Source organism: Silurus aristotelis (genome assembly GCF_946808225.1).
Source record: "Silurus aristotelis genome assembly, chromosome: 3".
Taxonomy (NCBI): domain Eukaryota; kingdom Metazoa; phylum Chordata; class Actinopteri; order Siluriformes; family Siluridae; genus Silurus; species Silurus aristotelis.
This window is the reverse complement of record NC_139576.1, coordinates 22,228,561-22,246,448: the sequence shown is the minus strand read 5'-3', so window position 1 is coordinate 22,246,448 and position 17,888 is coordinate 22,228,561. Positions and strand designations below refer to the sequence as shown.

Genomic DNA, 17,888 nt, shown 5'->3' with positions numbered 1-17,888 from the left:
AATCGGTTTGAAAGCAAAGAAAGCTAAGTGATTCTCGGAGAAGCAAAGCAGGCACTCCACTGATCCTCCTCCATCCTCCCCCTTATCCTCCGTGTGGGCAGAGGAGGAGACTTGCTCCCTCATCTCATCTCATCTCATCTCGTCTCATCTTGTCTCATCTCATCTTGTCTCATCTCACTCATCCCCCTCACTGTGGTTCGTTGTGCCTCAAGCCTGGACAGAGGTGTGATCGCTGCCACAGAAGCCTCATCACTCATGCACACGCTCTCATCGCGGACGGACGGACGGAGCTAGTCCTGCACCTGCACAAAGCGATGCTGCTGCTGCTGCTGCTGCTGCTCGACCCGAATCCAACCCGAGCTTTTCCTTCCGCTCTTTATCGCTCTCTCAATCCGCGACAAGTTCAAGCCCAGGATGCCCTACACACCTCTCCACCGCCGTGTTTACTGAAAGTGGAAGCGCAAGGCTAGCATGTTTTCTTTACACAAAAGGAGCGTGATCTGACCCAGCGTTAACTTTAGTTTTTTTGTTTTTAATAGATTTTTAAGGAGGAAAAGCGCACTTGGACCTGATTGGTGGTTTTTTTCTTCCCTTTCTAACAATGCCTGTACGAAGAGGTCATGTGGCCCCGCAAAACACATTTCTGGGAATAATAATACGCAAATTCGAGGGACAAAGTGAGTATCAAACCTGGAGAACGGAATGTTCTTGTGATTTATTTTGTATTTTTTTAGGAACATCCGAGCATCCGGTTGGTGTGAAAAGTGCACGTGTTGGACACGATTGTAATCCAGTTTTGTTTAAATAAACGAGTGAACGTAAAGCGTGAGATTTGTTACACGCGCATTTCTAATGCGTTTGAGTATTGATTGAGGACACAATGACTCTCGGGTACAGCACGAGCGCAGGCTTATCTGTTTATTAATTTAACCTCTTTTTCTTTTCTTTTTCTCTAATTAATGCGAGTACAGTAATTTGGGGAATATATCTTAGGATGTCTGTTGGATTTGTTGGCTGTTAGTCAATGGGATTTAACATCCACGTGTATTTAAAAAAAAAGGGTTGGGTTTTTGTTTTTTTTCACTCCATTGTGAATTCTTGTCTAATTAGATGTGTGTAAATGTGTGTATCTTTAAAGGTTCAGATTCAGAAAGAAGGCTCAGATTGACCTGAACCATTTCCCAGTCTTTGTGTTTCTGTCAGTCAGTGGTTAGAAAAGTCCTGAAATTGAAACGTAGTTTGGATAGGCGATTTCCAATGCAAATAGGCTTGATTTAGAGTGAAATCAATTGCATAAACAGCATTCACGTCAGTGCTATGGAGTACACGTGTATTGTAAAATAATCAGTGAAACTGTTTTGTTTTTGTCAGGGACTATAAACTCAGAGTCAGTACACCAAATCTTTTTTCTCTTAGTGGTCAGAGTTTATTAGACAGCAAGAGAAACATGTTTGGTAATGTATCTGGCCAAGGTCCTGAAATCCTCTGAATCCCAGCAAATCATCTACAAAAACTGTTATAAGCAGCAATAGAAAGAATGCAATAAAGACAGAATCTTCGAACTAAGCCTGGTTTATATCTTGAGTCAAAGGGCAGGAAAGTGCAAGAGCTCTAGTTTTTGCCCTAATTCTTATTATATATTCTGCTTCTCTATTCTAAGAGATGGAATGGCTGTGTTTATGGAATAGAGATAGATCTGCATAAAGTGCCTACATGTATTCACCTATCATGTAAAGGCTCAATGCAAATGATTACTGACAATAAATATGCTGCAGAAACCTTTTTTTATTGTCATAGTACAAAGGATAGCACAAAAAATATGATTTCAGTGATTTTGAAATGCAATCAGCAACGTATTTTGTAATGTTTGTAAATATAATTCTCATATTCTTACAGCTATCTATAAAATTATATGGACCATCATTACTATTGCACCAGTTGAATTTACATAACTCTCCCTCTTGTTGTAGTGTTTAGAGGTTCTATTCTGCACATGCATATGTTTGGGAGGTGTGGCTGTAAAGGAAGGACTGACGGGATGGGCTGCATTTGTTTGTGTTTTAAGTTTCAAAACAGCTCCATCTAACTCCGACCAAAATGGTTATTATAAACAAATTGCATTCTGTATGCTATGGTGTGTATATACTTAACTGACTATCTTCAAGGTTGTTTTTGTTTGCAATTCACTTAGTTCTGTTGTGGGTAGTGTCTTGTTATCCTTAACAATGTTTTTTTTCAAAATATATAAAAAAATATGTAAGAATAAGATGTAAACACATTTAATAACAATGCTAAACATCACAAAATTGCATTCTGTGTATTGTTGCAAAATTGTAAATTATAGCCCAATTTAGTAGTTTTCTGTTTCATATGAACGCCAGGGGGGAAGATGTGAGAATGTGAGAATACTTGAATTTAAATTGTAATTAGCACACTTTAAATTTTGATAGGCTACACATGGTAATTTTTAGAACCTCATGTGATAAAATCCAGCAAAATTATGTTAGCATGTACATTTGAGGTGTACAGTAACCTTTATGAACATGTCCTCTGCAGATAAGAATTTTATCATCGCAAATGCTCGTGTTCAGAACTGCGCAATCATCTACTGTAATGACGGCTTCTGTGAGATGACCGGCTTTTCCAGGCCTGATGTTATGCAGAAGCCCTGCATGTGTGAGTTCCTGCATGGGGAGAGGACCAAGCGACACTCCATTACCCAGGTGGCCCAGGCTCTGCTTGGCTCTGAAGAACGCAAAGTGGAGATCACTTACCACCGCAAAGATGGTGAGTTTCACCAATTCTGTTTCATTTTGAGAATCTGTGTTTCATTTTTGTGTACCATAAATGAATATGAATCAGTGTTATGACTACTGAAAGGAACACAGATGAGAGAGGGAAAAAGGAATGCTCACAAGTAAGCGCTTTTAAATTGTAATGTGATATCATTATCAAGCACTTTGTATGAAAATGTGAGAGCCCAGGAAAGAGCCAAACTATTTTTACTATCTAAGTCTCTCTCTCTCTCTCTCTCTCTCTCTCTCTCTCTCTCTCTCTCTCTCTCTCTCTTTCTCTCTTTCTCTCTCTCTCTCTGAGAAACTCTCTCGTTGTTTTCTTACTGATTTGTGCAGTGAGGCGAGTATTACTCGAGCTCTAATGGAAGCCACGTCCATTCTAATGCCAGTAACTCCTCAGACAAATTCAACCCCAGTCTTATCACGTATAACAAAACACACACTCATATCTGCTTTCAGGATTCTGTGATCAGCAAGCCTCCCCTTTGCAGAGTAGGTGTCCATAGAGTTAGCACATGTGCAACAGTATATTGCCTCTGTAACCCAGCTACTGAAATATTGATTAAGCATTGCATATTGTATTGCGAATGGTCTGTGGGGTCTCGGTGTTGATCACGGTAGCACTTGATTTCTACTGATAATGGCTACTGGCTATTGATAATGTAAGATTGTGTGTATGTATGTATGTATTTGTACGGTATATGTGTGTGTGTGTGTGTGTGTGTGTGTGTATGTGTATATATATATATATATATATATATATATATATATATATATATATATATATATATATTTCTTTTTCAAACAAATTGTGTAAATCAACATTTATATAGTATTTTGCAAATGGCAAGTTGACAAACATGCTTAACATAGTTCATATAAGATATAATACAACATTGTTTTGACAATTTTTGTAAAAAAAAAATACACATACATGTTCATACTTGTTCAGTTGTGAAGATATAAGCATCTCAAATATATAATTAATTTAATTTTGTATAATAATTCAATGATATATGAATAAATAAAATATACAAACAAATAAAAAATATGCTTATGAGTCACGACAGAAAAGATCCAGTGCGACTGTCCAGAAGTTAGCAAACAAAAAGTTTACACAATATGACTGTGGATTATACAGTTTTTACTTACCGTGCTAATGTTTCGCCTTCATGACAACAGTGTGTTTTCTTTTTGCATGCCTGTGCATTACTGTGGTACTTCCATACGACACAAGTTCCGCTTTGCATAACTTCCAGGTACAGCTTTCTGTGTTGTGTTGAATATAAAATGTGTATATGCCTTACGTTTAACATAAAATGCTCCCATTGCCTTGGATGACTTGGGATGCACACTTGGTAATACTGTTGGTTGACCCTGTACTCTGTAATTTTTGCAGGCGTCTGTGTTATCTTGCAGTCACGCTAAACCGAAACTTCAACAGCCTCAACTAATCGATAACAGCATTCAATGAACACGAATTTCATTATCGATTGTTATCGATTTTATCGATTAGTTGTTGCAGCTCTAATATATAAAGCTAATTAAGCTAAACCAAAATGTATCCACAGTTGTTGATGTAGTTCATACCTTTAATAGGACACTTATATCTACTCCCTTGGTAGATTACTCTAAGGTACAGAGCTGAGGAAATGTTTTATTAAAAGAGTTAGAGAATGAACATGTAACAAGAATGTCTAAGCTAAGGAATAAAACTGACATTTCACAATGGTGGGGTACTATATAATCACTAGCTGCGGCAGGTAGAGCAGCTTTTAGTTGAACACTGCAATTTAACTGCACCTAGTGTACAGGGACAGAAGAGGGTTTTGTTATAGTGCTATTACTGCTTTTGCAGAATCTTTTTACGGCATGACTGCAGCACATGGTTAACGAGTCATCAACTATTTGTCCATATTTGAGTAATGTAGATCAATTAAAAATGCATTACTGCTGTATAGCTTGCACTGCCTATTCATAAAGATTTGAATTATGAATAAGGGGGTTCGGTTATCCAATTTCATACTTGATACTGCGCAATGAAGACAGACAGGTCTGATTATAAAGTGCATATGATTTGTGATGCTACAGCTAGGTAAATGGAACCATTAGTATTTGTGCTTTCATTGTTCTTCATGTTTTGGTAATCTTACATTTTGCTAAATATCTTAACAGCAGGTTTTCACTAAATTAATTCTCTTATGTAAAGGAACAGATCAGTGGGCATCTTTGCTGACTCAAAACTACAGGGTCCCTTGCTCATTCCTGAGCTTAACTTACCGTATGTGTGGGTTTACTATGTTCACTATTTTCTCCTACCTCCCAGATATACCAGCAGGTTGACTAGCTAGCTAAATTGTCCCTAGTTTGAAAATGGGTTTGTGAATGTGTGTGATGCCCCACATCAGACTGGCACCCTGTCCCCAGTGTATTTCTGCCTTACTCCTAGTGTTCTGGATATAGCATGTCTAATAGTTAATTAAAATAATAGGTTTGCAGCATATGCAAAAGAATGTTTAGGAGGAAAATTCCAGTGTAAAAGCAGATTTTTATTTATTTATTTTTTTCTCTCTCTTTGTGAGCTGGAAATCACCCATGGCCCCTGAACACTATTTTAATGAGGATACAAATAGCCTATTGCAAAATCGATTTAGTAATTCCTTAGTCACTGAGACTAAATCAATGGGTCACTGCAGGCTCCTTGTCCCTTACTATAAAGCCCTTGCACACTGAAGCAATAAGGCAGGCTTGTGATACACTCCCAGTGTTCCTGGGTTGTCCTAGTGTGCTGTTTAAGCTAGCAGGCTGTCACGACCCTGCAGTGAGAGGGAGAAGCAGCATTTGTTTAGCTGTCCCAGGGCATGGGTTGGGGGAAGGAAGATGTTTGTGTGTAATTGGCTCCAGTGACAACTCGGTGCTGTACAGCATATGGAGATGTCATGCTGTAATTGACTCGTTACACCTGCAGGCCTCGACACAGCTTCTCATGAGCTTGAGAAATATCTTGGTGCTCATGCAAAAATAATGATTTTCCCCCAACTGTTTTTTTTTTCTTTAAATAGAATGTTTCCATCATTACCAAGCTTTGCTCCTATACACCTTTTTCCTAGCACACATCCGAACTGTTGTACAAATGTTTTCTGTAGAAAATTCCACTTTTTCTCCAGATTTTCTTGCTTTCTGGATGTCATTCTCAAGTATTGTGTGCTCTCCTGCCCAGGCTGCGTGTGATGAGAAAGTTTGAGACAGATGCTGTTGCAATTCTTGCTGAAGTCACACTGCATTAACTCAGTTCTGCCAACCTGCGTGCAGATGTGACACGCTGCCATTCAACGAGATGCTCCCCACTGCCAACACTGCACTGCTGTTCTCTCATGCTTAGACTACAGTACATGTCCGTGAACAACCCGGGGTGATTGTCATTCATTTGTCATCATAAATGAAATGTGGGCTGTTTTAATGTCAATCAAAAAGTCACTTAAGAAGAATAGGCTTTCTCTCTCAATGGTTACTTGTACTGACAGGGAGCTTCTTTATCCATTTATATTTTCGATACCAGTCTGTAGAAATGTTGCTGAATTAAGGGTTCTTTAATCCAAATTCTACCAGGAGGCACAATATATTAGGGACGCAACTGATTAATTACAGCTTTAAAAAGAAAATAGAGATGGCAGTGAAAGAGAGGCATAAAGTATGACTGAATGTGTAAAGGGGATAGAAAGTAAAAGAAGGAACAAAGACAGACAGACAGTGAGAGAAAGGGATATTGATGATTCTCTTGAGTGCAATGACTTCATTGATCTTGCCTAATGCATAGAATTCTGACACAGAGAGAGAAGAACCTTTAGCATGAGAGCATCAGAGGATAGTGCCCTAATCAGTTCAGCATTTTTACTCTCCTGCTAGACATACTGAAGCACACTGAAAGTCCAGTTTTCACATAAAGCATTTAATCTCAAGTAACCTCATACATCTGTCATGCAGCTGTTAATGATCATTTAAACATCAATGGTGTTGTTCATTACTAATTCATCCATTTTCTTGCTATGGCTTTTAGTTGATTAGCTGTGTGGCTCTTTGGCATTTGTAGGAGAAGCTGCATTACAGGTAATGTAATAATACATAATCCCTTTTAAAAGCAGAAGATGACACCAGAGCTGTGTGCATGCATGTGTGTAGGAACTAAAAGGATAATGGGCATGCTGCTGCAGGGAACTGATGATGGACAAATGGCATGTGGTGAGCAAAGGTGCTGTGCTTCAATAGCCCTAATTTCTGAAGCTCCAGACCCACAGGACCAGTCACTATTCTCCACGGCAAGTTAATGGTTCTTGGGCAGTTATCAGAGTTTATGAGGGAATAAAGGAGATCTGGAGACACAGTACTGTAGGTGTGCTTTCTGAGAGCTGGATGGTTGCTTCTGAAAAGAGAGCATTGATTATTTATGCAGTGATGCCTCTTTGGTTACTTCTGCTGCTATTGTAAAACAATGGTGTACTTGGTTTTGCCAGAGGGTATGCTTAGGAGTGAAGTCAGACTGGCAGAGGATTGAAGGCAGTGTGGGATTTAAAACCATATCACAAGACCTTAACAGATACAGAACTTTTAAATTAATAACTTAGATGCTTGTGTCTGATTTACACAAAAAATACTTGTTAGTTTAGTGGTGTTTAGTCTGAAGTTGGGTGACGTTTGTTTTGTAGTTTGTGTAATTCGTTTGTAATCCTTAAATGAATGCATGGTTTGTAGATGGTAGGTGGTCAGTTTGTAGTCCATAGATAGATGGTTGGTTAGTAGCTTGTATGATGGACTAGTGTCCTAACCAAGGTGTGTTTTCTAACTGACTCCAATGTTCCTAGGAAAAGCGCTAAATACCTTGTGACCCTTACTGGTTGCTGAAGGTACGGTGGTGTGAAAAGTGTTTGCCCCTTCCTGATTTCTTATTTTATGGCACGTTTGTCACACTTTAAAGTTTCATATGATCAAACTAAATTAAATATTAGTAAAAGATAACACAAATGAACACAACATGCAGTTTTTAAATGAAGGTTTTTATTATTGAGGGAAAACAAACTCCAAAACTACATGGCCCTGTGTGAAAAAGTGTTTGCCCCTGAAATCTAATAACTGGTTGGGCCACCCTTAGCAGCATCAACTGCAATCAAGCATTTGCGATAACTTGCAATGAGTGTTACAGCGCTGTGGAGGAATTTTGGAATTTGTAATTCAGCCACATTGGAGGGTTTTTGAGCATATACCGCCTTTTTAAAGTCATGCCGCAGCATCTCAATAGGATTCAGGTCAGGAAAATGACTAAGCCACTCCAAAGTCTTCACTTTGTTTTTCTTCAGCCATTCAGAGGTGGACTTGCTGGTGTGTTTTGGATCGTTGTCCTGCTGCAGAACCTAAGCTCGCTTTAGCTTGAGGTCACGAACAGATGGCCGGACAGTCTCCTTCAGGATTTTTTGGTAAACAGCAGAATTCATGGTTCCATTTATCACATCAAGTCTTCCAGGTCCTGAAACAGCAAAACAGCCCCAGACAATCACACTACCACCACCATATTTTACTGTTGGTATGATGTTCTTTTTCTGAAATGCGATGGTATTTTTACGCCAGACGTAATGGGATACACACCTTTCAAAATGTTCAACTTTTGTCTCGTCAGTCCACAGAGTATTTTCCCAAAAGTCTTGGGGATCATCAATATGTTTTCTGGCAAAACTGAGACGAGCCTTTATGTTGTTTTTGCTCAGCAGCCGTTTTCTTAACTTTTGTGACCTTTTGGATGAGTTGTCGCTGTGCTCTTGGGGTAATTTTGGTTGGCCGGCCACTCCTGGAAAGGTTCTCCACTGTTGCATGGTTTTGCCATTTGTGAATAATGGCTCTCATTGTGGTTTGCTGGAGTCCCAAAGCTGTAGAAATGGCTTTACAACCTTTACCAGACTGATTAATCTCAATTACTTTCTTTCTCATTTGTTTCTGAATTTCTTGAGATCTCAGCATGATGTCTAGCTTTTGAGGATATTTTGGTCTAATTCACTTTGTCAGGCAGGTCCTATTTAAGAGATTTCTTGATTGCAAACAGGTGTGGCAGTAATCAGGCCTGGGTGTGGCCAGAGAAATTGAACTCAGGTGTGATAAAGCACAGTTTTAACAGTTTAAAACACTTTTTCACACAGGACCATGTAGTTTAGAATTTTGTTTTCCCTCAATAATAAAAACCTTTATTTAAAAACTGCATGTTGTGTTCACTTGTGTTATCTTTTACTAATATTTAAATTAGTTTGATGGTCTAAAACTTTAAAGTGTGACAAACATGCAAAAAAATAAGAAATCAGGACACACCCTTTTTCACACCACTGTATATAAATGCATGACTCATGCATGTAGACAAATGATTGGTTAGTTGTCCATAAAAGGTATCACATTATTATGTTTGTAGGTGTATGATGTTTGATTAATAGTTTGGGATGAAGTGGGAGTTAGCTAAGAGTTGGCTATAGATTGATTATTAATATTCATCTATAAATTGCTTGCTGTTTTTATTTTATATAGTTGATATTAGTTGGTACATCTAAAATTTAATTGACAGTCTTCAGTTGGATGGAGTGTTGGAGCAGTTGCTCCAAATTTAGATAAACAGCTGCTGTCTTACACTGGTAGAGCAGCTGGTAATGCATGTAGGTGTTGTGTCTGATCTTTATTTTATCTCATTGATGCCTGACAAGCAGTTGCTACAAATAGACTGCAGTTAATGTAGGCTCAGCAATCTTAGTCAGCACATATTTGGTGAGTATGAATTTTGGGTCTCTTGACAGTTTAAACTGGGAACCTACTTGGACACTTTTCAATTTAAAATGTATTCCTTAAGGGTCCTTTAGACCTCATGCCATTTCAGCATTCTTGCGATCACCTCCTTGTCCTTTTCCACCCCATTTTCATTGTCAATTAGCACACCTCTTTTTGCACTAGAATTTAAGCATTCTAGCAAAGGCTGCATGTGTACATTGACAGTGTGACTTTGAAGGAAACGTTCTTTATCTAAGTCTGAATGTGTTTCGAGTCAATTAGTTCTACCGGCAGTTTTGTGACATTTACATAACAAACAAGAATCTCTTCAGATAAAAAACTTCAAATTTTCTCCCTTTGACGCTAGTTCACAATTATAATTTATTCCCTATCATCAGCAGTTCTTACTGAGAGGGAGCAGATGGGAGAAGTAGTATCTCATCAAGGGCATATGTCTGTCCAAAACATCACCATAACGGTGAATATGAAATCGAGCTGGTCAGCTTATGGACACCCACTTGAAAGCCATCGAAAGGCATCCTGGCCATCTGTGGTATAGTGCTGCCAGGACTAACACTCATCCCTTCCTTTTTTCTTACTTGTCACTGACTGGAGTAAAAGCAGCAGTGAATGAACCACTAATCTGTCACACATGCATCGGTGAGTCTAATTTAGAAGCATGAAATAGAATCTACTCAGTTCTAGAAACGAAAACAACCAATAATTCTTCAAGGAAAAAGCTTTGTTCTTCTCAAAACATAATCTATTATTGCTCACAGTAGGACGCTGTACTAATGAAGGTTTGGCCCAATGCACTTTGTCCTGCTGTTTGCATATTAAACTCTAAACATGGCTTTGCTTCACCACTAGTCACTAAATAGTCCATGCAGTGACTTCAAGTGAGATTGATTAAAAATGAAAGTGGGCCACAGGACCCGGCTAGCAGCACTCTAGCAAGACTACGGACAGCCACATGGCCATTCGGCCACAATATTTAGCTTCTTTTCCTTCTTCTCCGGCCTCACTAAGCCATGATTAGTCCATTTCCACAGTGCTTTTGTGTACTACATCCACCAAATTGTCCATGTAATGCCAACCCTGTCAGATTGAATCAGAAAGACATACATGCCTACATGACATCTCAAGGAATGCTGAAGGTTTCTGTTCCTGCTCATCCTGTATTTAAACATGATTCAAAATGCATAATGGAGAATGAAGAAACAATTTTTACAGTGGAAAAAAGTTTGTTTGTTAATTACACCTTCAAAATTAAATTAATGCAGTGAGGTAAAAAAAACACCTGGTTTTTTTTTTTGTTTAAATTTGTCTAATTGATAAATTGCTTTTTAATAATAATAATAATAAGAAGAAGAAGAATGAGATTTATTATTTTGGTTGCATTTGATCCGGGTTTCCTACCTGTGTGACTTGGCTCTTAATGGGATTAGTGAGATCTTTGAGATGTATGAAAATGGACATTAAAGATGAAGACTGTACTTGATGTTTTGCATGTCATGGCTTTGTGATCTGTTCTGCATTTGCATTGTATTGATTATAGTGCATTATCTCTATAGTGTTCAAAAGAACTGGTTTTAAATGACCATCTGCTAGAGATTAAGTTAGTGTACTCTTTCAATCTGAGAGCACTCATAAAATCCATTCATTCTGAATTCAACTGTCTAGAACAAAGACCATCTATACAATCTCATTGTCTTTGTCCCTTTACTAATGTGAGATTAAAATGTTCCGCTGAAATTGAATTACACGTAAGAGCATCAGGCATGTAGCTGTGATCATTTGCCTGAGTCATTATGCTCTGATGGCTTCTCTGCTGACTGAAATGTCTTTGTGTGTGTGTGTGTGTGTGTGTGTGTGTGTGTGTGTGTGTGTGTGTGTGTGTGTGTGTGGTGGAGAGTCAAATGGAGACCCATCGTTCAGCTTGATCAGGACTTAACATAGCTTCTCCTGAAGGCACAGCTACAATGGTGCTATTTTTAGCCCTAATGCTTTTAAATGAGTCTCATAGAGAATGAAACACAATCTTTTTTTCTCTCGGCTATCAAAAATCAATCATAAACATTTGAGGAAAATGGCCTTTTCAGGACATTGGTTAAAATTGGCAAAATTAGAATAATAATTAACAATCTTTTTTTTTGTTCTTGTTTATAAATAAATGTGTGGTCATATTGATTTTATTAAAAGTCACCCCAACACCTCATAATGATTTGATTTGTACTGATTTGTAATTCGGCTATACCTAAAATAGCAGAGGTGGTAAGAGCATAAATGAGATCATAACACATTTTAATGTTCATTCCAGAATCTATTATAACACCCTTGACTGTAATGAAACAGATTTTGACTGCTATTGAAGATTACGTGTCTACACATGCCCTGTACATTTGGTTTTAATAATCCCCCCATTGTTTTGTTGGGAGAAGTGAGTAAAATTTAATGGTTTGCTAATATGCAAAACCTTTAATTGCAAGCTGCAATTTTCAAAAGGAATTAATGCATCTACTGTACAATATTTCCACAAAATTTCCCAGTGACAAATAATAAATCTTTAGACATAAGGCTTTGTAAATGAAATGAGAAGAATAAATTGAGATACATATTACTATGACACAATTTGCTGAGCTCACTGAATATGCGCCCTGTGTGTAATGATGACGAGCTGAATTTGGGATCTGAGTGATCCATAGTGAGCATTTAGTTGAATGGCTGAGAACAAACTTCATTGGTTGGAATATCCACACCCAGAGATGTCAATGATGAGACTCACAGTATCTTTAATTCAATCTTCTTTAGATGCTCTCATTTTTCTAGGTGTGATGTCTAATGTTAAAAAGGAACATTATTCAAAATATTTTTTTCTTGAACATAGAGCATACCTGTTCAGTCTTGCTGAAATAAAGTGGGGAAAAAAGTGTCTGTATTGTCATTCAGCAGTGGGAAAAAAAGCCTTGTTAAATTGCTGTAAAAATAATACGAATAATATAATCTTCATAAAATCATAAAATACAATGGTTGTAATTAGAGGTGTGCTGTATTCACAAAAAAATATCTCAATATTTATTAATATAAGACTAAATTTTGCTTAGTGTGTTATTATCCTGGTACCTTAAGAACTACCATGGACAGCTGACTCTCGAATTCTGTTGGGTGGTCAGTTCACAGCTGTGACAGTAATGAATCCTTTCACATATTTTAACATTTTATGGGCATTTTTACCTTTATAAAGTAAAATTATTACATTTAAATTGTAACATTTGAGTCTTTTCACATAATCTAAGTTGATCAAGCAAGAGTCTTGTGTCAAAAATGATAATAAGACAATAAATCCTAGTACCGTATTTTTCGGACTATAAGCCGCTACTTTTTTCCCACGTTTTAAACCCCACGGCTTAAACAACAAAGCGGCTAATTGATGGATTTTTCCTGGGTTTTTCCCGGTTTCACAAACTTCAAGCCAAAAAACTGAACCCTATAACATTAGACCAATGAAATTTCCGAACGGAAATGAAAAAACGCACCTCACCTGTGTTCTGAGCTCCACGGCATCAAGAGAAAAACTTCCACCGGTGTTGATTTTTAAACGCACAACGATGCCAAAAGATAAACTCCCGAGATTAATACAGTAGTTGTTAAAGGAAGGAGAAAGACAGTAAACGATGACTTTCTTGGTAGGCTACTGTTTAGATACAAGCCGTTGTAGCGCGTTGAGTCTGGGTGAAGGGAGAGCTCACTAACTCCAGTTGCAAATGAAATCATAAAAGCACAGACAGGTTTCCAAAACTCTTGCTTTTTTATTTTTCTTGGCAACAGCGTTATGGGTTAGTCAAAGAAACTTAGAAATGAGCATCAGAAAATAATGAGCACATAATCGTCAGTCTTACACGCGCACACACACGCAGTAATACCGGAAGAATGCAGTGACGTGCTGTTCCCAAAATGCCGCTTTGCTCTTAAAGGTCCCACAACATATTTCACCCGTTACACCGTGTAACAGACACTGTCTTTCGGTAAAGCCTGTGTAAAGTTTAGTAGTGTTCAGTGTTTCACTGCGGCTTATACACAAGGTGCGGCTTATTTATGTTAAAAATTTAAATATTTGTAAAATTCAGAGGGTGCGGCTGATACAAGGGTCTGGAAATTACGGTAGTTTGGATACCTAAGTACATTCGAAGGCAAATACTTCTGTACTTTTACTCAAGTGAAAGTTTAAAGGGAGCACTTTAACTTTTACTATGGCAATATTTTAGCAAGTGTATCTCTAGTTTAACTTAAGTACATGGGTTGTGTACTTCATCCACCACTAGGAACGAAAGACCTTTATGATGCTCAGAGATGCAAAACAGTGCTGTGGCTTTGTTTGGAATTATTTTTGTTGGTAAAATAGAGCAAAAACAGGCAATGTTGTGTCTAAAATGTAAGTTTCTTAAAATAACTTGTTTACTGAACTGTTGTATAAAATCAATATCACATTCATAATAATGCTGATCTTTGGAGAAAAAAAACACTTTTCGTGTGATATTAATTAAATATATGAAAGGATATATATATATATATATATATATATATATATATATATATATATATATATATATATATATATATATATATATATATATATATATATGTACACATTTTCTACCCCTTGTCCTGAATTTTGTGATCATTCTAAATGCAGTGAATCATGCAGTGAAAGAATGCACACTAAATGCACACACACACACACACAGGAGTCTAATCTCCAAGATTTCATCATGTAATGTATGCATGCACCCTGTAGGCTTGTTTTTTGCGATAATTTATGACACATGCTCATGTGTTCTTTTATTACTAGGAATAAAAGTTATTCCATCTTTGAAAATGAATGAGTGTTGAACAAGTGTTTTAATGGATATGCCTGATCACTTCTTTGATCATTTACTTAGTGAAAGCCAGACACTTGATGGCTTCATGGCCAGCTTTGGTTTAATTATTGATGGTGGAAATAGGAATCTAATTAAATTTCCACCCTCTCGAAAGGGTAATAGGCTTCACATCAGTGGATTTAGTACTGTATGTCTGTACAAACAGCTGAGGAATCAGTAATCTTCTGTATACTGTAGCTTCTGGATCCCTCACCATGACAGCATTATGTCCAGCTGTGAACAAATTCACCAAATATTGCATTTTTAGCCAATATAGAATGATTTAAATGAGTTTCCATTGTTTATGTTTTTTTTAGATAGATAGATAGATAGATAGATAGATAGATAGATAGATAGATAGATAGATAGATAGATAGATAGATAGATAGATAGATAGATAGATCGATCGATCGATCGATCGATCGATCGATCGATCGATCATATTTGATTCCTGTCATTAAATTATCATGCAAGTCATTTATAGGCTGAATACTTTATTCTCTTTGTAAATAGAATATATTTTAGAACACTTTGTGTCAGATACGTTTGTCTTTAAAGAATATGATTTAATGTTGACATATAAGCAATATGAACCATAGGCTAATATGCTTTGCATATTTCAGCAACACAGTACTAAAATGCATACTGCATCAATTACAAAAGCATGGCTTTGTAGTAGAAGAGTTAGGGTGCTCAACTGGCCTGCCTACAGTCCAGAATTTTCAACAATTAAAAACATTAAGCATGTCAAGAAACAAAAATATGACAAAAAACAGTGCTGAATAGCCAGAATCCTATATCAGACTCCAACAACTGATCTCCTCAGTTTCCAATGTATGCAGACTCTTAAATAAAAAAGGGTTTATACACTGTGGTAAACATGGCTTTGTCACTTTTGTAAGACATGCTACAGCAATCAAATTAAAAAAAAAAAAAATTATAATAAATATATATATATAATTTTTTTTAATAAGTTCCTGCCTACAACTCTTAAATAAGTAAATAAATAAATAATTAACAGCTTAAAAGAAATTACAATTTCTTCTCATTGTTGACTTCAGTTTTGATTTCTTAATTTACATTTTTGTTTTTGGTTGCATGTTACACCCTGGCACATGATTCTCATTAACCAAAACTTCATTGGCACACAAAATAATGCATTTTAATGAGGTTCGATTTCAAAGCTCTATCAAAATATAAATGCCAGAATAAACTTTCCTTCAACTATGATTTGAATATAAGTGAAGCCGATTTGTTAACATATTTAGAGATATTTAACAAGCTAGAAAATAATTCCATAGATGAATAGAAATATGTTTCACTTTTGCAAATGGTAGAAGAGAAAGAATTAGTCATCTAATGAGCTGCAAATGTATGTGTTTTTATTTTTTATGCATTGCTCTCTTAGTGAAGGCTGTGATTTAAATCACTGTAATCCTTCTGGCGTAAAGAAATGTAGATGTTTTTGTGTCATAGAAATTCATTCAATGCATGCTAGATTTTTGCTGAAAAAAAAATTTGAGTAGAGTGTTCAAGCCACTATTTGTAGCTTGAGGATTTTTTTAATCTGTTTAGAGATTTGATACCTTTTGGGACACTGCATGCTTCCTTTTAAGCTTCATTGTATGTTTGATTTAGACTTACAATATCAAAAACATGTATTAATGTATGTTGAAGTATTAAAGTTTGTGTAAGTAAATGAAAAACCCAGTGATGATAGTGATGATGATGGTTATTATTATTATTATTATTATTATTATTATTATTAATTAATAATGAAAATGATAATGATAATAATGAAGCAACATAGCTGTATTTTAATTGAAAAGCTTTAGAATAAATTAAAAAAAAGAAAAGTGAGAAATGTTTTTTTACTGCACATTCTTTACAAAAAAAAACCATCTTTGACCTCTCCAATGCATACATCATGATTGCTAAATTCATAAGCTGCCATATTTCCAAGCCTGTCATTATTCTCCATCTCTAACTCTAGACATTTCCCTTTTTTTTTTATTATATACAGTAGATTCACTGTATAAGGAGATAAGAATTTACAAGCAATATGTGTCTGTCCATGCCCAAAATCTGTTCCGAAATGTGTAATTAAAAGTGGATTAGTTTTTGGAGTGTTTTCAAACAGTATTTAATGAATTTGCTATTCATTGCGTGTCAACACCAATAAAATTCTTTAGAGTTTAATAATAAAGGCTTAAGCAAAACCACTGAGCTTTGTTTTTTGAGTAATGTGTTGCATTGTGGATTAACAGCCGTGGAAGAACTTCTGTAATTATTTGTGCAATGCGGTAATGGAAGAGCGCAGCAGCATGTTACTATATCTTAGAATGGGAAAGAGACAGCTAGGCTTTCACTGAACTCTTTGTGAAGCTAATAAAAAAACAGTTTGGGCTTGAGTAGCTTGTTGACCTCAGGGTGGTCTTTTAAAAAGTGAGATCAGTCCTTTTGACAGCTAAATGCATGCTGCAAAGAGAAACTATTCCCACACAAAATTAAATGGCCTTGGACAGGAGATGAAGTCGAGCAGAAAAAGAGTCTATACGATTTGCATCACCCAGCATCCTGGACATTTGACATTCCATCAGGTTTAGGTTGAGAGAAAAGGCACTTTAAAAAAAAAACCTGATGTACTGTGTATTTGCGAGGGTATACCTACTCACTAGGTGCGTTTACATGGAGCACTGAAATCGGTTTAAAAGTCCAATCTGAATGACAATGCTCTATATAAACACCTTAATCGAAATAGAAATGCTCAAACCGAAACTGTAATCGGTTTAAGAGGGGTTGGATAAACCTTTCTATAAACTGAACAAAATATAAATACAGCCATGTAAACGCGTTAAACCGATTACTAAGGACAAATTACAAATTTTGAGGGACAAAATGCGCTTCCTCAAATCTTTGTGCGATTTTTTTGGATTTGCCACAACACTGTATTTTGCTCAGCTTCTAAGTTTGATTAAAACAATTGTGACCTGCATAATTAGGGGAATTGGATTGGGGACTGTCTTTTCTTTTGAGGCCATATATCCCTCTACCAGTCCACACAAACTTGTGAATGACTGGCGAATCATACAAAACTTTAGTTTCCGCTCCAGGTAAATAAATTCCAGAAATATAACCTGCTCCCACAAGCCTTTAATACAGACTGCTTTTTGGAGGAGGTACGGGTAGATTTATGATACTCCTTACAGATGAACAGCCACCAAAAAGCTCAGCTTCCTGCGCCTGTCTATTCCTCATTTCTTCCAGCAGTAGTATGCCTACAAATTCACGCTGTTGCTTGATTAAGAGAAACAGTTTACATAAAAATAGCGTGCATAAAAAATAATGGAACTCCATGTTGACAGGACAGGACATCGGCTAA

At 36.7% G+C, this 17,888-nt stretch overlaps 1 protein-coding gene across 2 annotated transcripts in view; it reads left to right on the top strand.

The window, feature by feature from the left end:
* Positions 1–91: 91 nt before the first annotated feature.
* The window catches only part of LOC310724141 (potassium voltage-gated channel subfamily H member 7), a 63,126-nt gene continuing 45,329 nt past the window's right edge, over positions 92–17,888 (top strand). For both annotated transcript variants that reach the window (XM_083537874.1, XM_083537873.1), the window contains exons 1-2: positions 92–677; positions 2,557–2,787. In XM_083537874.1, the coding sequence (XP_083394000.1) occupies positions 602–677; positions 2,557–2,787 (307 nt within the window). In that variant the 5' untranslated portion in view covers positions 92–601. The remainder of the gene's footprint in view (positions 678–2,556; positions 2,788–17,888) is intronic.